Source organism: Toxorhynchites rutilus, chromosome 3, assembly GCF_029784135.1.
Source record: "Toxorhynchites rutilus septentrionalis strain SRP chromosome 3, ASM2978413v1, whole genome shotgun sequence".
Classification (NCBI taxonomy): Eukaryota; Metazoa; Arthropoda; class Insecta; order Diptera; family Culicidae; genus Toxorhynchites; species Toxorhynchites rutilus.
This window is the reverse complement of record NC_073746.1, coordinates 257144210-257164823: the sequence shown is the minus strand read 5'-3', so window position 1 is coordinate 257164823 and position 20614 is coordinate 257144210. Positions and strand designations below refer to the sequence as shown.

The 20614-nt window shown below is 38.1% G+C and overlaps 1 protein-coding gene across 10 annotated transcripts in view; it reads left to right on the top strand.

Moving 5' to 3' along the window:
- LOC129779772 (protein winged eye) overlaps positions 1-20614 on the top strand; it is a 619088-nt gene that overhangs the window by 556750 nt on the left and 41724 nt on the right. For 9 of the 10 annotated variants that reach the window (XM_055787460.1, XM_055787461.1, XM_055787459.1 and 6 more), the window contains 3 exons: positions 3352-3482; positions 10094-10219; positions 10712-11374. In XM_055787460.1, the coding sequence (XP_055643435.1) occupies positions 3352-3482; positions 10094-10219; positions 10712-11374 (920 nt within the window). The remainder of the gene's footprint in view (positions 1-3351; positions 3483-10093; positions 10220-10711; positions 11375-20614) is intronic. The other variant, XM_055787466.1, reaches the window with a different exon arrangement.

The window sequence follows — 20614 nt, the reverse complement described above, 5'->3', positions numbered from 1 at the left end:
TTTCTCTGCCGTGTATTTAGCAAACTATACGAAAAGCTTTCATTTAAATTTGTCTCATGTTTCGCTCCCTCATATTGGCTCTAGCATATATATTATACAAATGATATACATGTATTGGGGAGTAGAACATTTTATGTCATCTTTCAGCTCATTTAATGTAATAAATCGGGATGCCAGAAAATGTGTTAAAAATTAACTTTGGGTGTATATGCATACAGCATTAACATAACTATGAATAAAAAAAACAACTAAAAAGAAACATGTACCTAGAAAAAATATTTAACTTGAGAAAACATCATAACATCAATAGTCTACACTTATTTGACGAAAATTAATAATCAAATAAAATGAATAAATTATTATGATTGTCATGTTTCTCGTTTTAGTAGTGTAGTATCATATATCCAGACGAACATTGCAGTGGCGAAGCTTGTCAACCATGGAATGATGAAGAAAAACCATAAATTGTATCGCATGACCACTAACATAAAGTACGACGCTAGCAGATATAATGGGTGTTTTAGAGATGTAGAACTTTAAGTTGGCAACACTTTTTGATGTTAAGGCCATCAGCAGTCAAACACTTGTTTTGTTTTGGGTATGCCATTTCATCTTAAATAAACTACCACCAGAACAGTGCCTGCAAATTATGCTGTTTTTCACTAAAACATGGATCAGTTCGAGAAACCCATCGCACACAAGAACAGAAAACATCCAAAAGAAAAGTTTGTTCAGCGTAGAAGTTCATTTTTGGTTGTATAGACATATCAATAAGCAAAAATGTTGCATTTGTAGTTAGGAAAATCCTTGTGCAATTGCCGAAACAGCAAAGTCTATTTTTGTTGCGCTTCATGTGTTGGTGGTTTCATTGTTTCACTTTTCCTAAAAAATGATGCAGGTTAGAAAGTAAAGATAATGGTGTCCGCTACAGGGCCATCATCATCGACTTTTTGTACCAGAATTGGATGTCATCAATATAAATGAGCTGTGGTAAAAGTACAACATGAAATCGCACACAAATCATGAAGGTTCACCAATTTGTTTTACTAAACTCTGTTCCCAGATAGATCTGCAAACAATAAAACAACAATCACATGAGAAAATGCGAAAATCATGCTCATTAGATATCCTAGAAAGTACGTTCATACCGATAAACAGATTTAGAAAAAGATGTTAACAACTGTTAACATCGGAAAAGGTGTATTTCACTGAGTCATTCTTCGCCAGTAAAACAAGTCTGAACTCATGATGCGCGGGGCTCGTACATGTTCGAGTACTGATTGCAGAAGCAATGCTATGTGGCCACAGATTGTGCTGTGCGAAAAAAAAATTGAATGACCGAACTAACTCACAAACAAACCCCAACCACTAATGGTTGGGCAAATAAAAGTATCACTACAAATCAATATATGTTTGCTTATCTCCAACTATTTGCACATCAAAGGCACTCACCTCTGTTTCTTTGCTCCAGCCAGGATGGAGATGTTATCTTTAAAATTTATTTTATCAACCCCATTCGTCTTCGTTCACCCCCCGAATAATATTCCAAGTGACTTTTTGACCACATCCGTATTGTGCGGCTTTAGGAATCGCCACAGCAGAATATTATTCTCAGCCCATAACAATCATATAATCTCAGCGAATGGAACGAACCGTTCGCTGTCGGACAACGGAGCCACATTTCGTTCTATGCTGGCCCCCAACCCCCGGGAAAGGAATAAGTTGTCACTCTGATTGCCCACTTATGCTCGGCCATCCGATAATAGTGTAGCACCAAGAAAGGATGAACGTTTCCACTGTTAACTCGAGCGTAGCACAGCTTCACCAGGGTTGTGGACACAACACGAAGCAAAGGATATGGATGTTATGTCTTTAAGGAAGACAAACAAAACATTTTCGTTAAATACACAAAGGATGGCAAGAAGCAAATACGTATTGTGAAGGTAGCAAATTTTTCCTGGAAATGAGAGGATGGGAGCGGGGAACAACAAAATACAGGTTGGGATTTCTAGTTTGAAAGCGTTAGATGCCGAAGTGTTGTAATGATAAGTCGTTTTCGTCCTATCCGAGCCCGAAGCTGTGCTCAAGGATGGTAATAAAATTCAAACCCAACCCGGACGTTAAACCACGCGGCATGGATCGTTTTCAATTTTATTACACTGTTGTGAGTGTAAACAGAGCATTTCCAGCTCCGAATGGCCAACCCAAAAGGAATTCTGGCGAAGCTCTGATGTGGGCTGCAAGATAAACAGAGCTAAGGAGCAGTTTCGTCTTTTGTGATGAGGGTGAGTGGCAAGCAAGAATGCACCCTCATAAGTTTTCCCGAAAAACCTTCCGTCCGAAGGGTGGATGAAATGCATTTCTGATCGTCATCATAAATAGCGGCCGAAGAAGAAGGGATCAAATTTAATTGAAAAATAACTCGGCCAGGGGGCTGTCGAGTCCAGAACGACAGAAATTTTGATGTGTTGGGACAGCAGCTAATGCAAGCATCCTAAGATATTCGACACCGTCGGAAGGAGGGGGCAGAAATAAAAACGACGCGCCTGGCGCACCATTTTAGTGGCCTAGAAGAGTGGGGCTGGCTTTGGCAAGATCTGTGTTCAAATGTGCGCCTTCCAGCAGAAATGTTACAAAGGCCAACTTACTTGTTTTCTGTCGAGAATGGCACAAAATAGGATCGCAACAGCCAATGGCACGAAAAACCAAGCTATTTATTACAAATTCTTCGAAATTCGCTCGTGTGGAAAACGAATTTGAGCCTGATTGCAAAAAATAGAACGGCCACTTCATAACAACATATTGGCACTGACCAGCGGAAAACAGAACAGCAAAAAACGACGAAGACAAGAACGAGATTGCCAAGGTTCGTTTTTTTGCCAAAACATGAGAGAGAGAGAGAACGAGATATGGCAAAGGAACTGGAACTGCTAGTTTTGGTTGACCCATTTATAAACGAGTTTCTTAGCTAACCTTATATATGATTCTGAAGCAAATTCTCGTGTGTTGCCACATTGTAGAATAGAGTGACCGTAGCACAAGACAAACCTTATCTCCATCTTCCCCACCACTACTTCCTCTTGGTTGGCCTTTTTATGCCTACTCGAGCAATCTCGACTGCGTTTCTCTTGCTGTGTTCGCAAATATTCCTCGCTCTTTGCCTTGGTGTCCTCTTCTCGCCAAGGCGAATCAAGTCAATTTTTATTATTATTTATTTAGAATTTATAATCTCCCTTCGTTCATGGAATTATTGAGGGAAAAAAAACATCGAAGCGAAATCAGAGAAATCATTGTATAATCAGCTAACACAAGGGATCTAATTTCTTGTTTCTTTATTTCCTTTCCTTGCAGTGACAGAATCGTTATTTGCAGCAGGCGGGTATAATACGCCCCCGGCTAGTTCACCCTTCCTGCCCTGCTCCCCGTTGGAGCTGGTCGCGAAAAACTTCCACAGTACCGGCGCTGCAGTCACATTCAGTCAAGTAAGTATAAACACATTTCGTAAAAGACGGCAACACTAAGCGGCTTTCAGTTGACAGCTTAAGCTTCCAATTGGTACCAAGCAGTAACAACAAGTTGGTCCATCTGGTTTTGTACTATCCGTTGCTTCTTGAAGTCCCAGTGCGAGAAACCATATGACTTTTCGTTGGCCTTCGTGAAGGTGCTGATTGCGAAAAATTGCTTCCAACTTTTCATTTTCCTACGTCGGAAATCATTCCAAAGAAAGCATTGCATTGTCATTAATCACCTGTGTGTGCGAGTGAGAGAGAGAGAGAGACGAAGAAGAATGTTGCCCGATGAGAACAAAAGCCAACCCTCGGTTGTTATTGATGAGATGAACGTTCGTTTGCATCTTCCCTTTCACCCCCGATTTCCATTGACTTTCATTCAATCAATCGATCGACCCAAGCAACATCACTCAACCGGCAGCAAACATACCCAAATTGAACCCGACTCCCCACGGCAGTGTTGACAGATTTCGTGAATTGAGTTGATATAGTTTTGCTCAAAAAGTCACGTCTTCAAAAACACGTTGTTAAGCCTTGAGCCTCGCAATCATCTATTACTGTTCAATTCAGTCACCATTTCTGTCGGTGTGGAACAAGTATTTCTATTCCGTCACTGAAGAATTCAGTTGACTTTTCTTGAATCCAGATCTTGACCGCTGCTTTCATTTCATCGTCTGAGTTGTTTTCATGTTAAGTGCTAGAGAATGTTTGAACCTACAATAAATGGGTGAAAAAAATGATATTCTATGCAGAAATCTTTATGAAAATTAATATTGAATTAATATTGAAATATTCGGAATATGAATCAATTTTCTACGCACGATTCAAATTCCGAACACTTCATTTTTAAATGTAAATTTACTGAACTTCAATGTTATAAATAATTGAATAATCAAACCCCTGAATTTCTTTGGGTTATAGTCTTCATTTTAACATCATTCACATGTATCGATACAGCCTATAATTTATAATATTAACCATTTGAGAAATAGTGACAGTCAACCAAGGATAAAATGTTTACGTTAGCAAATTCTGTAAAAAGAAGCATCGTTCATTTTTCGGTTTTTGTAGTTTTTTCAACTATTTTGTTTGTTGTTTTCATGTTAAGTACTAGAAATGGTAAGAATCTACAATAAATTGATGGAAAAAGTTATATGTTATGCAGAAATCTTCATTAAAATCAGTGTTCGGAATATGAATCAAGTTTCTACGCATGATTCAAATTACGAACACTTCATTTTGCAATGTGAATTTACTCAACTTTAATGCTATAAATAATTTAATAATAAAACCCCTGTCATTATTTGGGTGATACACTTCATTTTAACATCATTTTCAGGTATCGATACCGACATAGCGACCTTGGTCTTGAATCCATGTAAGTTATAAGAAACAAATATAATCAATAATTACAAAAGCAAAATCCATTTTTTTGAAAGCATAACGTTTTTCCAAAAAAAAACTAGCTAATTGACTTTAATTTGATATATCGATCATATGAATCGGTCCAGTAGTTTAAAAGTTATGATTTAAAATATATGCATTTTTGCTGTTCGGAATTTGAGACAAAAGTGTTCGGAATATGAGTCCGTGACAAAAATGATGTTCGGAATTTGAGACAAAAAAAAATTAAACATATTTTTTAGTATTTCACCATGAATATGTATTTGTAAATCAATTTTATTGTAGTCAAATGAAAAAGAAGGCTCTATTGTATTCGAAAATCAACTTGAATTCGCGAAAGAGTACCATTTTAAGTAATGAGACACTGTTTTATAGCCATCAAAGCCTAAGTGTTCGGAATATGAGACAAAACGGTACGTTCGAACTCTGCAAGCATGTGTGCATAAGTTTGAAGTCAAACTTCGTATGATGAAGCGAAGTTGAATGAACGGCATATTTTTACCGGTTTTTAACAACTTAGTAACAGCCTTTTGCAGTTCATGAGTAAAAATATACAGTTGGATTTTCCCTCCCTGAGCTTGTTAACTAATTGAATTGCAATGAAGAATCAACGAAGTGCTCTGCAACAAGAAGTGCAACGAAGCTCTTCATAAAAACACACCCGAAGATACTTTTGAAGTCTTTAAACTCCAATGAAAATAATTGCTCAGTGTTCTTTGAATTTAAAGAATGTGTGATCTTGGCTTCCGAAGAGCTTCATAAAAAACACGTGATATGCGCTACAAATTTCACAGTAAAAAAATATGTAAGCTCTGAGTTGATATGAATGCTTAAATACAGGGGGGCAAAGTGAAAGTGATACACTTTATTTATGCCATAAAACTCAAACCAGTTTTATTTCTCTTCGGAATCGAATTTCGCCCCGAATCTTTACCAAACGTTTTTCACACATGTCCAAATTCAGATGCCAAATGTCGTCCAACTTCCCTAGCATGTATCCCCAGATACTGAAGTCTAGCGGGTTCAAATCCGGTGACGATGCAGGCCATTCAGATGAACTGATGAAACAAAGTAAATTCTGCTTACACCATTTCTGAACGATCAATACCTTTTGCGCTGGTGCTGATTCCTGTTGAAAGCAAAAACTGTCTTTCCCAAAAAGCATTTTAGCGCAAGGATGCTAATGGTCTTCGATAACGTGTTGCAAGTAGTACTCCTTGTTTATTTCCACGCCCCTGTCAATGAATAGCAATGTTAATTTCCCTTCGGCCGATATACCTCCCAAACCATCACAGCTGACGCATTTTGATATCGCTCGACTGCTCTTTTATCGGCTGGTATATCACGAAGACATGCTCCATAAACACGGTCATTTTGCTTGTTCAAAGTTCCCTCCAGAGTAAACAACTTTTCGCCCAAAAAAATAATGTTGTGACCTGCGTGCATCTTCAGCAGCAACCCTGTCACAGATACTGAAGTCTAGCAATATTTTTGCGAGTTAATCCATGAATTTTCTGCTTCTTAAAAGCTGAATATCCAAGGTCCTTTTTGATAACATTTTGCATGGGAATGTGGCTCATGTTCATTTCACACGTCTTTTTTCTTGCCAAACGGGCTGGATTTCGCCAGAAACGTTCCTTCACTGCTTTGATGTTTTTCTACCAGGTTTCTTCTTGGGAACAACCGTGCCTGTATCCTTGAAACGCTTGATGGTCCTGTAGACAAATAATCTACCTAAATTCAGATGTGACAGCTTCCTCTTTATATCGATGTTAGTCAATCCTTGCAGGTGCAAGACCTTTATTTCTTCTCCATTGCAATATGCTTGAGAGCGGAACTGAAAACTGACTGTATTTATTCCGAATAAACCGTAAACACGTCACTCTTTCAAAACATGCTCAGATGTTTGTCATGCTGTGACAGAAAATACAACAAGGAGCACTCGAATACGTGTATCACTTCTATGTTGCCACCCTGTATTTTTTTTTTTGTATTTTCCGCCTTAACAGATGATGTGTATGCAAGTTGTTTTCTCTGAACTTATCGTGGATCAGTCGCAAGAAGAACATTTGATCCGTTCCGGAATACACCCTTCTAAGACCGCATTAGTACTTGCCAACAAAGGATTCCAGCAACAGCATCAGTATGTAGAACAGGATGAGGGAGAGAACCATATATGCAGCATTGAAGGCAGTTAGGTTTCAATAATTGCTGCAGTCGAGGCGATTTTCCTTCTTGTAGATAAGACATATGAGTCCTTCCAATCAGTCCAAAGGCAATTCTTCTTCGGTCTATACCGTCAGGGTGATCCGATTAACACTACATGGGCTGAAAAGTCCCGGGATTTTTAAACGGTTTTATTTAGCTTGCCCTGTAACATGTTTGTATGTTTACAACGTTATTGTCTGTGGCGACCCACATTGATCTGAAATTTGGAACACATCTTTATCTCTGCTGAAATTTGGAACACACCTTTTACACTGTAGTCATTACAAAACTGACTATTTCATTATCTTGAAAATCCACGATGGCGGCCACTACAAAATGGCGAATCACAAATTTTCTCAGAACACCATCAATATAGTGTGCTTGACTAGTAGAACACATTTATTTATGAAAAATACAAATCTAAGATGGCTGCCACTACAAAATGGCGGACTACATATTTTCTCAAACCCCCATTAATATGGGTATCAAATGAAAGGGCTAGACTAGTAAAGCAGTTATTTATGAAAAATGCAAATCCAAGATCGCGGCACCCATCGCGCGGATAGCTTTTTCATGTCCAAAATGTTCAAAATAAAAGTTCGACTGTAATGCCATCCTGCTGCTTTGGGGCATATTATCTCTCTACAAGTTTTCCATCATCCCCAACTTTCATCCTGTCCACGTGAAATACACTGCTTTCCTCGCCATTCAACAGCATTTCGAAATCTTGTTTCCAATGCTTGGTCACCTAAGCCTAATCGGTAATCATGTTCTCCTCCCTGTCGTTGCAGATAACAGAGACTGGCACGGTCCGGTTCCTAATCCCGTTTGCCGCATTTTAGAGGCTTCTCGTGTCGTGCCTGGAGAAACAATCCTCTGTCTCCCGCAAGAGCGGGACCGAAGTCCCCACGTTTCATACAACGATGAAGTCTCTTTTCGCCAGCAACTTTCTCAAAAATACTCCTCAGCAACATTTTCAATTGATAACCTCTGTGTGTTCGAGCGTATCTTCCTCGTCGATCTCGATTTAGATACATTGGACAACTGGGCCCGAATAGGACATACAACGAGATAGTGAATCGTGTCGACATTAGGTTATTCGGAACTTCCGTATGTCAGACTTTAGCCAGCACACTTCTTGAATGGCCGCAACCTCCACATTCATCTTCCGCAGCTCTTTCGCCAGAATGCTGGCTCAAGTAGAGTCCCCACATTCCAAATACCGAGTGTACAAACGTTGTCACTATTCATTCGCCTAGGTCATTACCAATTATTCCGTTCCGTATTTTTCTTTTGGATTTCTCGTAAAATGTTTATACGGCTTCGGTTGGACCGCCATTTGCCTAGGCTCGGGACGAGTCTGTCGGGAACAGACGTGTACAGTCTCCCTTGCATAAGACCAATGATACCCCGATTTTCACAAAGGTTGCCTCGGTTGATACTCCGGAGTGGTTGAGATTGGAGTTGATGGACAAAGGTGAATGACTCGGTTAGGGGCTCGAGTTGCACATAACCAACGTTTAACAACCATGGTTAAAATCAATTAAATCGTGAAAAGTTATTCTGTATCAGATTTATTTCGTGGATATAAGGGAGATGCATCAATACAGCTATGAGAGAGCCCATCTCTCTATGTATACTCCTTTTATGTCATCCAAGATGATTGACCAGCTTCCGCAAAAAAAATGGAGATGAATTTATACCCACCGATTTCGTCTCCCCATTTGGCTCCAGCGATAAATGCTGTATATTCTGTTGTTCTGCTGTGTAAGTGTGATGTGTTTTTTTTTCTACGGTAATTGACTCACTCTTCCTATGTCATTAAGAAACCTGGAAGGCATTAGATTGTATCAATCAGTCGGACTCAATCATTTAAACTTACAGTTGAACAGATCAACTTAAAAACTAAATTAATTAAAGTGTATTGAACCATTTTGTTTGCTGCAATTTGGAATTTCCGAGTTAACATTCCAAACGATTTTTTTCAATGTTATCTAATTTTGTTCCTAGTTAGATAGCTTATAATTCTTATCCCTTTTGGACATTGTTAACATTGTTAACAATGCTGTGAGAGCAATTTTGACCGCAATCGCAAACAGCGCCAATACATTCCAAAATTATTTGCTAATCGACTGAATCGAAATTCGGTAGCGCTCCTCAGATTTCGAGAATTTATCGAGAAACAACAAGCGTCGGCGTTTTGAATTTTCAGTTCAACAAGACACCGAACTGACAACACTGCACTACTTCACGCTTTTACAGTGGACAAAACGTCACTCTTCATTTGCTCAGCATGGGGCACTACTTCACGTTCCGTCCGTAGAAGGCAACCATCAATTCCCGAACAAGAGTCAGAACGAGAAAGAGGCAAAGATAGTGGAAGCGAGAAAACGATATCGCTGGCAGGTGATTAAAAATAGATTATCCCTCCTCGAAGAGCAACGGGAATTGAGAGACATTAATCTTCTTGCTGTGCGTTACTGTTCTCGCCTACAACACACAGATATGGGTTTTCGAATATTCTGAAACCTTCGGGAAAGTTTGAAGCATTAGTTTGCAAATAAACAAAAAGCTAATAAATTATGCCAACATTAATAATGTACACCAATTTTCTAGCTGGTTTAGCTCGAATATATTAGCGCTGGATTCATTCCGATCGCTAGTACCTAATGTCTGTTTACCGGTACCAGTGGTTTGTGGTGCTGCAAATATTAGGGTCCGGTATGACTCTTGACTTTTTTTGAAAACTCTACATCTCTTGATAATCTGTTTTTTTCAATCCTTCCCATCCACAACTATGTGACGTTGATCGTAGGAGAAATGATGCTGATTTTTCGATGAAAAACTTGTAAATTACTGCGCTAATATTGCTAATTGACCGGCTCTGGCCATCGTCCGAAAATCATCGGTAGAGAAAACGAGGATTTTAATGAGTTCTTTTGCATTTTTTCTCTTTCCTTCTTTCCATCCAGGCCAATAGCAGCATATTTGTACAATCACAAACAGACTTCATCAATGGAACCACAGCGGTTGCCAAAAAGACGGAAACCTGCATCGGTAGGTGGGAGCACGGTACTCTAGAGCCACTGCAGATACAAGTGAGTATTGATTTGATTTTTCCATGTCTCGCACCATCCCACCTTTTGAGCATTATGTCTCGCTCCAGGGCAAAATCTGATGCAAACAGCGCGAGATTGGATTGATTCCTAGGAGCGATCTTTATTTGTAGCCGTCAAAATTCGTTTCTCAATCAATACTCGTCTTCGTTCCTCTTGCGTTACCCCCCGAATTGGTCTAATCCGTTATGATGAACTAGCTTTCGACGAGGAAGGTATAATTATTCGATTACACGTTGACAGGCGCATCACAATTTTACCTTGGAACGCAAAACGTCATTCACAACAAAAGATCGAAATGAAATTACAAGCGCTCCGCCGAGCAGCTGGAATTTCATTCCTTGATTCTTCATTTCCCATATGGCACGTCTTTCCCCCAGTTTCATTGCATTCACTGTACCTTTTTTCATGCTCTCCGCAGTAATAATGTGTATACGATAATTTTCTTATCATTATTGTGTTGTTTCCACTCAGGTACCTCCAGTACCATCCGTAACTAATTTGACCATAAAAACCGAAAACATTAGTTCCGGCAGTCAGATAACTTACAGTAGCAATAATCTTAATACTCATAACAATACTAGCAATAAATCAGACGGATTAGATCAGCGTCATCATTATTATCAACACCACCAAGCTCAACAACAAGTACAACAACATCATCTCCACCACCACCAAAGACAACAATCTCTTATAACCAGTACTTCCGCTCGTACCACGCTTCTGCGACTATCGGAACACAGTCACCATCATCATCAGCATCAGCATCATCAACAGCTGACGGACAACGCCACAACGCTTGACCTGGTGGTAACGCCAACGACCACTACGAAGACGGTCACCACCGCAACGGTAGCTCCGTCCTGTCTGTCATCACCATCGTTCGCTTTGTGCGCCTACAACAAGAACACCGGCCGCGGAAACTACTCCCATCAACACGCCTCTCATCGTCCACCCAACTGCAGTGTGATTGTGTCGGCACGCAGTAATCGACAGCAACAGCAATACTTACCGTTGCCACCCAACAGCTGGAGTTCCGCCAGCTCATCAAGTGTTGAACCATCATCAACGATCGCAAGAATCGGTACTAACCAAAGCGCCAGGAGCGCCGTTGACACGACATGCTCAGTTATTCACGTAAGTGATCGCCACTTCCGTTCGGTGTTCTTCCATCCAGAGCGCAGGATATGAGTGAGAACTAGTACTACCGTTTTGGTACACACCCTAGTACTACTTCCCCAATTCCGCTCTATTTTGTTTGTTTTCTGTTCTGATAGCGGCACCAGCAAAAGCATTCACACATACACATACCTACACGCTCTCACCTAAACCGCCAGCGAAAATTCATTAAATATTTATACTTATGTCAGCGCCGCGCCGGGTTTCGATGCGACTGTCAAACCTGCGGCTGCGGTAGAGCTTCGGACTCCTTATCAGTGAACTGGAATCATCACCTTCGGCGGCGACTGCGGCATCAACGAGATACTTGTATGAAGTGGCGCCACACGGCGAAACCCGAATGACATTTGAATCGAATGCTCGGCGCAATTTGAACACAATAAAGGCGGAATAAAACTGTATTGAATTGCCCCTGCTCTTGTTTGTTTCCCGTATCGATCTGGGTCTGGATCATAATCTGAAATTCAATTGGTGGAATCTGGAATCCATCATGGAATCATGGAACAAATATGGAATCTGAATCGGGAATTCATATTTGTTATCTGGGACTTAAACTGAGAATCTGGATGTGACTCTGATTGTGAAATCCGAAATGTTTGATTTGGAACAAAATCTGAAATTAATTACAGTAAAACCTGTTTTTGTGCGGTTTTTTTTTTTGTGCGAATTTTTGTTTTTGAGCGATTTTCTGTTCTTGTGCGGTTTTTTGGTGCGATTTTTTTTTGTGCGGTGTATGAAAAGAAGCACATTTGACGAAGTTATCGTCCATTTAGTTTTTTTCGATTGTTTATATGCATTTCATTGCGAAAAAAAACATATTTGCGTCTCAATTATCCACTTCTGAAATCATTGCCCTCCTCTCATCAAATGCTCTAAGTTTTTCTAAGCTTTTGCATGTCATGATTTCTAACAGCAACACGTTTCGACATGCAACTAAAAGCACAAAAGAGTCACGCGCAACCGAAAAGAAAAAGTGTCCCATCGCAAAGCAGGGAAAAAAAAGGAAATTGAACGGTGAATAGACTGGATTTGAGTTATTTACTTGGGGGAAACTTTTTTTATGCGGTCCCTATCTACCGCACAAAAAAAGTTTTTTTCAAAATGTGTATCGAACACGTGTTTTTAAAGCCTGGTGAAGTTTTGCACGATTTTTTTTATGCAACTTTTTTTGTGCGGATCCTATCCCCCGCACAAAAAAAGGTTTGCCTGTATAGGAATCTGGAATTTAGAAATCAGTGATTTGAAATTTGAAAATTCAGATTGGATAAAAAATTGAAAAAAAAATTTTCTTTAGTTAATAGCTCAACTGCAAAAACCTTCCAATTTGAGTTTGCTACAGAATTCGATAAATGTGATTCTGACCTATCTCCAACATTGTCAAATACAGCTGGGGATGAGTTCGCAGCTGAGAGAGAGTCGCTTCGCAGCAAAAGAGAGAGTCGCTTTTCGCATACTTTACAACATTAACACGTGCATTTCAAATGTTATTTTTTGTTTCATTAATTTTCCAACTACTTCGTCAAACATCATATTTTAATCAGACATCTGTATTTTGAATTACGATAAAAAGATCATTGGTTTTGAATACGTTCTTTGAGAAAATCAGTCGTAATTTCAATTGGTCATATGATAATAAAAATTGTTATTTTAGGTGGTTTCCACCAAGTTTCAATAAAATCGAAGAGGGTCCTGTCAAAACTTGCTGTTTTCATACAGTATGTTTATCTACATTATTGTCGCAGTTTGGATTTTCAGATAGTGCGATCTTACCTAGGTTGTATGATGTATCATTCATATATAAATATGGAATACATGTTTCACCTATTTCTTGCACTCAAAACCATTCATATTAGAGAAAACTCCAACCGAAACACTAATTATGAAACAATTATTAATAACTGTCCTAATATATACTGCTTCTCGGCAGGGTTGCCATAACAAAATATGTGTTTATGATCTGAAAAAATTATTTTATCTTGGTTTTTTTCTAAAAAAAATCTGTATTGAAATCTGTATTAAATTGGATTGAATTTTGAAGCATATTTTCAGCTTTTGTATGATGGGTCGACATAGTTATTATTGATTAGAAGATGTTGATAGTATCCACGTAAAGCCAATAAGCATATACACTGTAGAAAAATACAATGCTTTGTCGAGGTGTAATGAAAGTTTATTCAGTTATCAGGGCATGCTTATTTACATTGCAAAACTTTCATTATAATATATTTCCAGTACTTAAAAATATTTGATGGTTGTAATGAATTGAAAGGCAACAGAACAAAAACTGTCAACACTTGAAAAGGGGCTAATATTTTGGATACTGATAGTACAGGGATTTTTAATGCTAAACAAATGAATCGGTACGTTCGGTTATATAAATTTCCATTTTTTATTCAAACTTTCGTCATTCCACCATTTGATGATTCACCAGATGCCCCACAAAAACTATTGTTTTGTTTTCGCCCAGGTCAGCAGCTTCTATTTCCACAGCTTCAACATCGATGTAGATATCTTCAGATGCTTTCTTAAATCTCCAAAGTCTAGTCCTGCTACATCAGATTTGATGTATTACTCTTGACATATATCGGTCAAGAGTAAGATAAAGTGAATTCCGAGTTAGTGCATTTTGAGTGAATTCGGGTGTTTCAGTTTATTCTGTTCAATTCATAAATAATAGCAAAAGGTAGTTTAAAAAAAAAATAAAATAGGTTTGTTCATAAAGTTGTTCAAATGATTCAAACATGCTAATTTTTTGGTTTCGGTAGTAATTGAATCTAAATTATGTTTAACGACGGATTACAGTGAAAGCGATTGGTTTGAGCTTCAATCTTTTCTGAACTGAGTAAATCCTTTCTTTTCGCTTTGTCCTTTGTGAAATATATCAATAAATATCTAGACCGCAATGTATTTTCCTAATACGGACTAGACCGATTTTCTAGTCCTTGTTGGGGAAACGCCTTGCGGTCTACACAAATTTATGAGAAATTAGAAGTTCTATATTCCACGCTATTTTAACGTATTGACTATAGGGACTTTAATAATATTCTTCTTCTTCTTAAATGGCACCAACTTTCCTAGAGGAACTTCGCCGTCTCTACGTAGTATTACTTGCGTTATTTTTATTAGTACTTAGTTGAGATTTCTATGCCAAATAACACGACTGAATGCATTCTGAGTGACAAGCTCTAGAATATTCTTTGACGTAAAATTCCCCCCGACTAGAACGGGAATCGAAACCCGAGCCCCCGGAATGTTAGGTGTGACGGCTACGGAAGCACGACAATAATTCTATTGCAATGGATTATTAGAGAGTGTTTATATCGATTGGTGCCAAAACATCATGGATATATCATGAAATGTCTGAGCATAAAGAACATAAAGAACTAAAGAACTTTGACAATTTTTGTGACACGACCGATCACTTTCTTTTATATATGCCTATATGCTCCCCGAAAACGTGATCCTGCGTCAAAACATCGTGATGGTTCTTTTAGATACTTTCAGATCTTAACGAAAAAGTTGCAAAGCAAAAGGATTTTCATGACAGTATGAGCGCACTTTTGGAATTTACATTCTTTTAGTTCTGTGTTTTAGTAAGAAAAAGATAAACAGTGTTATTTATTTATTGCAACGCAAACCGATACCGCAGACGTTTGCATCAGAATTAAACAAATTCCATGTAACAAAATAAGCGCGATGGGATAAAATATTATTAACATCAAGCTATAATTATTAATAGAACGTTATTTTAAAAAGTCTGTATATTCTGTATGAAACCCAAAAAAAAATCTGTAATTTGTACATACAGATTCTTGGTTTCAGAATATCTAAAAAATCTGTAGAAATACAGATTATTCTGTAGATATGGTAATCCTGCTTCTCGGTCAAGTCTTCATCTATTCAATTAGTTTGAGCTTCTACTCTTCAAAATAGTGTAATAGATTACTTTCCGGAAATTAATTTTCGGTGAAAACAGTTAAAAATTTTCAGAACCGAGATCAATTCAGAATTTATACCTTCCCAACCTTCCACATGATTGGATATGTATGCTAGTAATCTGAGAAAAAACCTACCAATAAAGAATTCACCAGGACCAGACCAGAATTCTGTTAAACTCACATCAGTTCCTGATTGATTGATGGTTGTAAACAAGCAAGCTTTTATACCCAATTCAACAGCCTGTGACGTTCCATTAAACGTCTCTCTGATATGTCCAGTATTGATATTGTTTCTTCAACGAAAAATTTCTCGGTCAAAACATTTAGTAAGGATGCCAAATCATAAAATAGATCATGTTTTTTTATTAACTAATTTGGTGCTCCCTTTGGCCGAGTGGTTAGCGTCACATATTGTTATGGTGTGGGTTCGGGTTCGATTCCCCGTTCTGGCAGGGAGATTTTTCGTCATAGAAACAGAACCAATATTTGGCATATCAGTGAGGTGTTTACTGGAACGACACAGGAACGCCACGGCTGGAATTTCAATGAATACATTTCACATTTCCAACTACTGTGAGCCTGTCATCTTGTAAACATTTTCCTCCATATTATGCAATGTTTACACTATTTCAGGGATGCCAGTTGGGATTTATGCCTTCCCGACTTACTCCAAAGCCATTTAGTTTTGTGAAGACATTTCAGAGTATGTATTTTTTTTTTCATAAAAATACCGAACATTGACCAAAAATCTCGAAAATCGATTTAATCAATCGAGACATTATCGTGGAATTTTCATTCGGAGTTCAATTTATAATTCGGCTTTTCTATCAAATTTTTTTTTCTTATTCTGTTCATGTCAAGAGTTAATGTTCTAAAAAGATCAATTTTTATAGCTGGTTTTATTTATCAACATGAGCAAAAACATATATATTCTCTATAACATATATCTCATATATTTGAAGCGCGATATGTAGGATTGAAATAACTATATTATTTATTAGTAAATGTTTTAGAACAATCCTCGAATTATTGATGTATTCTCAGAGATTATTTCAAGCGCGGTATGTAGAATTTAAATACATATATTATTTATTAGTAATTGTTCTTCGACAAGTTTCAGAAAACAAGCCATTGGAGACGGTTCCTATACATACATTTCGTATAATACGATAGACATTATATACGTCTTTGAATACATTGTTTGCTAGGCATTTTTTGCTAAGGTGGAATAAAGATATAATATTGGGGCTGCAATTTAATTCGTTCCGTTTTTTTTTTTTTGCATGAAAAGCACTTTTTTTTAATAATAAAACGAATTAATAAATCATTCAAAGTATTGGCCATCCCTAGGCACTACTTTACGGAATCCGTCGTGAAAGAAGTATTCATCTTTTGAAGCCAAGAATGAATCCAGACATTTTTTTATTCTGGAGTAAAGCATACTCCACTCAGACAGTCGAGACGAATAGGAATCGGAAGAGGCAAGCTCTCAGCTATAAAGCGGGTGAGCCAGAATTTCCCAACCGCTATTCTCCAAATAGTTGGAATAGGTGGAATATTAGCGACTCGTGTCTGGTCGCATAATCTGGACGTATTTCGGCAATAGCTCGCTTCAAACGGCCTGTAGATCTCCCTTGATCGTTTGACCAGGTTTTTAGTAGCTCATAGTGAATCACACCCTTTTGATCCCACCAAATACAGAACATTACTTCGGCACCATGGATTTTCGACTTCGGCGTTGATGTTCTTGGTATTCCGGACTTTACATTCGAGCATTTTGAGTTGTCGTAGTGAATCCATTTTTCGACCTCGGTATCGATTAGACGCAAAAAGGCTTCTTTTTGTGCCGTTCGAGCAACATTTCGAATATGCACAATCTCCGTTTGACATCTCTCGCTTTCAGTTCCCATGGTACACAATTTCCTGACCTTTGGATGCATCTTATCACTCCTTATGACTCTGCAAGCTCTGTTTACGTTTGAACTAAATCTTGATCGAGCAATATCTCTAATTCATCTTCAAACATTTTCGATTGACACGAACGCTTTTTGTCTTTAACTCTAACACTTTCAAAACGTTCAAACCGTTCCCTACAAAATCTATCCGATGGGGCAGAGTCATCATAAACTTCCACAAGCACTCGTTGCGCTTCAGTTGCACTTTTCTTCCAACGAAAACAGAAAATCAAAACCTCTCGTAAGTAGTGCTTATTTGCATCGAAAGTTGGCATTTTCAACGCAGTAAAAATTTAACTTGTTGTGCAAAACTCAAAGGCTTGTGAACAATATTTGGTTGACAGAGGCCGGCCCTTTACGATTCAGTAAAAATCAGCTGTCGCCGTCGACGTCGCCTTGAGCTATCTTGTGAAAAAGGTAGGTTGCACACCCAATACTTTTTGAAAAAAATTATTGAGGGAACAAAACCTAGAATAAAATTAAGAAATAGAAAATTGTTAGATTCTAATTTGATCTCTACAGTGAATACATATTTAAATGATGGAGAGACTTGGCGGAAAAGATCATGATTTTCAGACATTTTATCATGAAAGTTGTTATATTCCAGAGTTCTGTTTCGCAATTATCTTCCGACTTTTCCGTTGTCCATGTATTGTTCTTCGTAGAAAAACATCCGTTCAATATTTGAAAGGTCTCACTGATCTCTGGTAAAAACCCACCACAGAACAACAGCACAATCATGTATTGGAAAATAGGACCTCAATCAGTCATAAAACGTTTAGGGATGTTCATTAGAAAACAATATATTAAAAATAATAAAAAGGAATTTTTTTCTTCATGCTGGAAATACGGTACAAATTTATAAAAAGACGGAACAATGAAAAAAGATCGAAAAAACGGTACTGTCCCTTTCAAAATGGTACGTTTGGTCAGCCTATACATCGTATGATTCATAACCTGATTATGCAGACCTACTAAACCACAATAAAACAAGATTCAGATGATGTATTTTTTCCTGGATGACTGTAAAGTTTGTAGGAAAAAACATTTGCAGAGTAGGCATGTAGAATTAGAGTGAAATAAAATACCTTTACATAACAAAATGTCTATGAGAATGTTTTAGAATTGAGATTTTTTAATTCTGAAGTGTTCTATATTCAGGTTTACATTCTATCAAATATATACCGGAAGTTCATGTTTTTAAACAAAATGCTTTATTTATCATCTAAATTTTTATTATCGCCTCTAAAAAAAGCCCCTTCTGAAGCAATCTTCTCATCTAGCAATTCAGCTGTAGCAGAGCCGAATTTATTCGTGTAAATTTTTATTTCATGTTGTATATTTGACAGTAGCCATTTAGGTGTAAGAGTGTTCCTATCTTATCGATACACATGTCTCCTTTTTCGGCGTAAGTTCACAGTTGGAACATACACTGCGAGACTGTTGATATGAAGCTTCCATTGTTGTGTTATTATGAGTACTTATTACTGATGCAGCAGACTGGATGTGAGCGGTGAAGGACTGGGATTACCGTCACATGATGATTGTTGCATGGACGTAGTAGCTAGAATAATTCTCAAAGATTGAGGGCCCTGAGTTATGAGCTCATGCTTTGTAGCGGACACGCAACCAATTAGGCTACGAAGACCCTCCAACCACCAGATCTTCAACCACGACCATTGCGATGATTTTTTTTAAGAATAAGCTATTTTGGCACTAGTCGTGTTGAGATTTTTCTCGTGCCCAAAACATCAACCAAAGTATGACGAACGGTCTCGTGGGAGATATTTACTTCACGAGCTAGCTCTCTCAAACTTAAATGGCGATTCCGAGCACCATCCATTCTATTTTGTCGATGTTTTCATCAGCTGAAGAGGTGTATTGACGTTCTTGACGTGACAAATCGTTCATCTCTTCTCGGTCGTCTTTGAATGCCTTATACCATTCAGACACCCGTGTTTTCGACATACTGTGACTCAACCAAATGTATTCTGAAACATTTTCAAGGTTTCGGTACAAGACGTTTTGTTTGCAACACAACATTTCACGCAATAGCTTTGACCAATAGAATTATCCATATCAAAAATTACGCTATAAACAAACTAAATGACAGTTCGCGCTCAAAACCGTCACTGATAGTAGTACCATCTAAAAAAAAATGTTCAGCGGAGAGATTTAAAATAACAAATTCCCGGTATATATTTGACAGGATGTATTTATGAGTATTAATAAAACAATTAGTGTATGATTAGCTTTTACCAATTATATTCATCCCGAAAGAAACAAACATGTTCCGGGATTATCTAAAACATACATATTATGCACTCCATGCTATTTTAATTGTTTTATTTTGTTCGATTTTTTTATAAATTTTTTTTTTTTTTTTTTTATCTTCGCTTATTTTTCGTCGGCCTATTTCCGCCACTTTTAGTGCCAATCACCGACATCAGGGAGGCGACTCCACCTGTTCCTACCTATCAGACTCAACAACTCATGAGCCGGGCCAACTTCTTTTACTTCCGCTCCGAAGGAAGACGTAACCAGAGATTTTTCGCCTCAGAAAATCCCAACGACGCCAGCTGGGATTGAACCCAGGCCGATCGGATTGTGAGGCTGTTACGCTAACCATACAACCACTGGCGCCGTCTTTTTTTTTTTTTTATAAATGGTACAACATTTTTTACGAAAAATGTTCAAACAGAAAAATAAAATATGGCACTTTTTTATATGTATAGTTTTATTTCACTGTAAATTACGCTCATTTTAAATTAATCTAACACCCTTTCCTTAACCTGTTGGCATTATTTTAGTCTCGCGGGGATAAAATTCATTGCCTAATGATAAACCTTCACCCTGATAACCACTCAAAGAATGGTTAATTTCAATGCCCCACCTTGACGCATATTGGGCCCATAATCTGCTCGTGTTGGGTTGCAAAGTTGTAGCCATCTCATTTTGTGTCCACCTCATCATTAGGTCTAATTACAATCATTACACACGCACACACTCACACGTACGTGAACTGATTGTGTAGTGTTTCTGTCTTTCTTTGCCAGAGTTGCATTTTGCCGAGCTGCTTTTTAATTTCTTTGTTTGCTGTCTAGGAGAGAATGCAGCCGTTGAACAGGTTCATCCACTGTATAATAACACACCAACGTCAACAACAACCGCATGAAAAAAAACAGTACGCCAACGACACACAGTGGCCATTGTCTTGTTGCACGACCGCGTCCGTCCGTCCTGCGCTGCTCCAAGAGGTTCCTCTTCATCGAAAGTGGCGACCCAATGCACACAGCCGCTTCCCC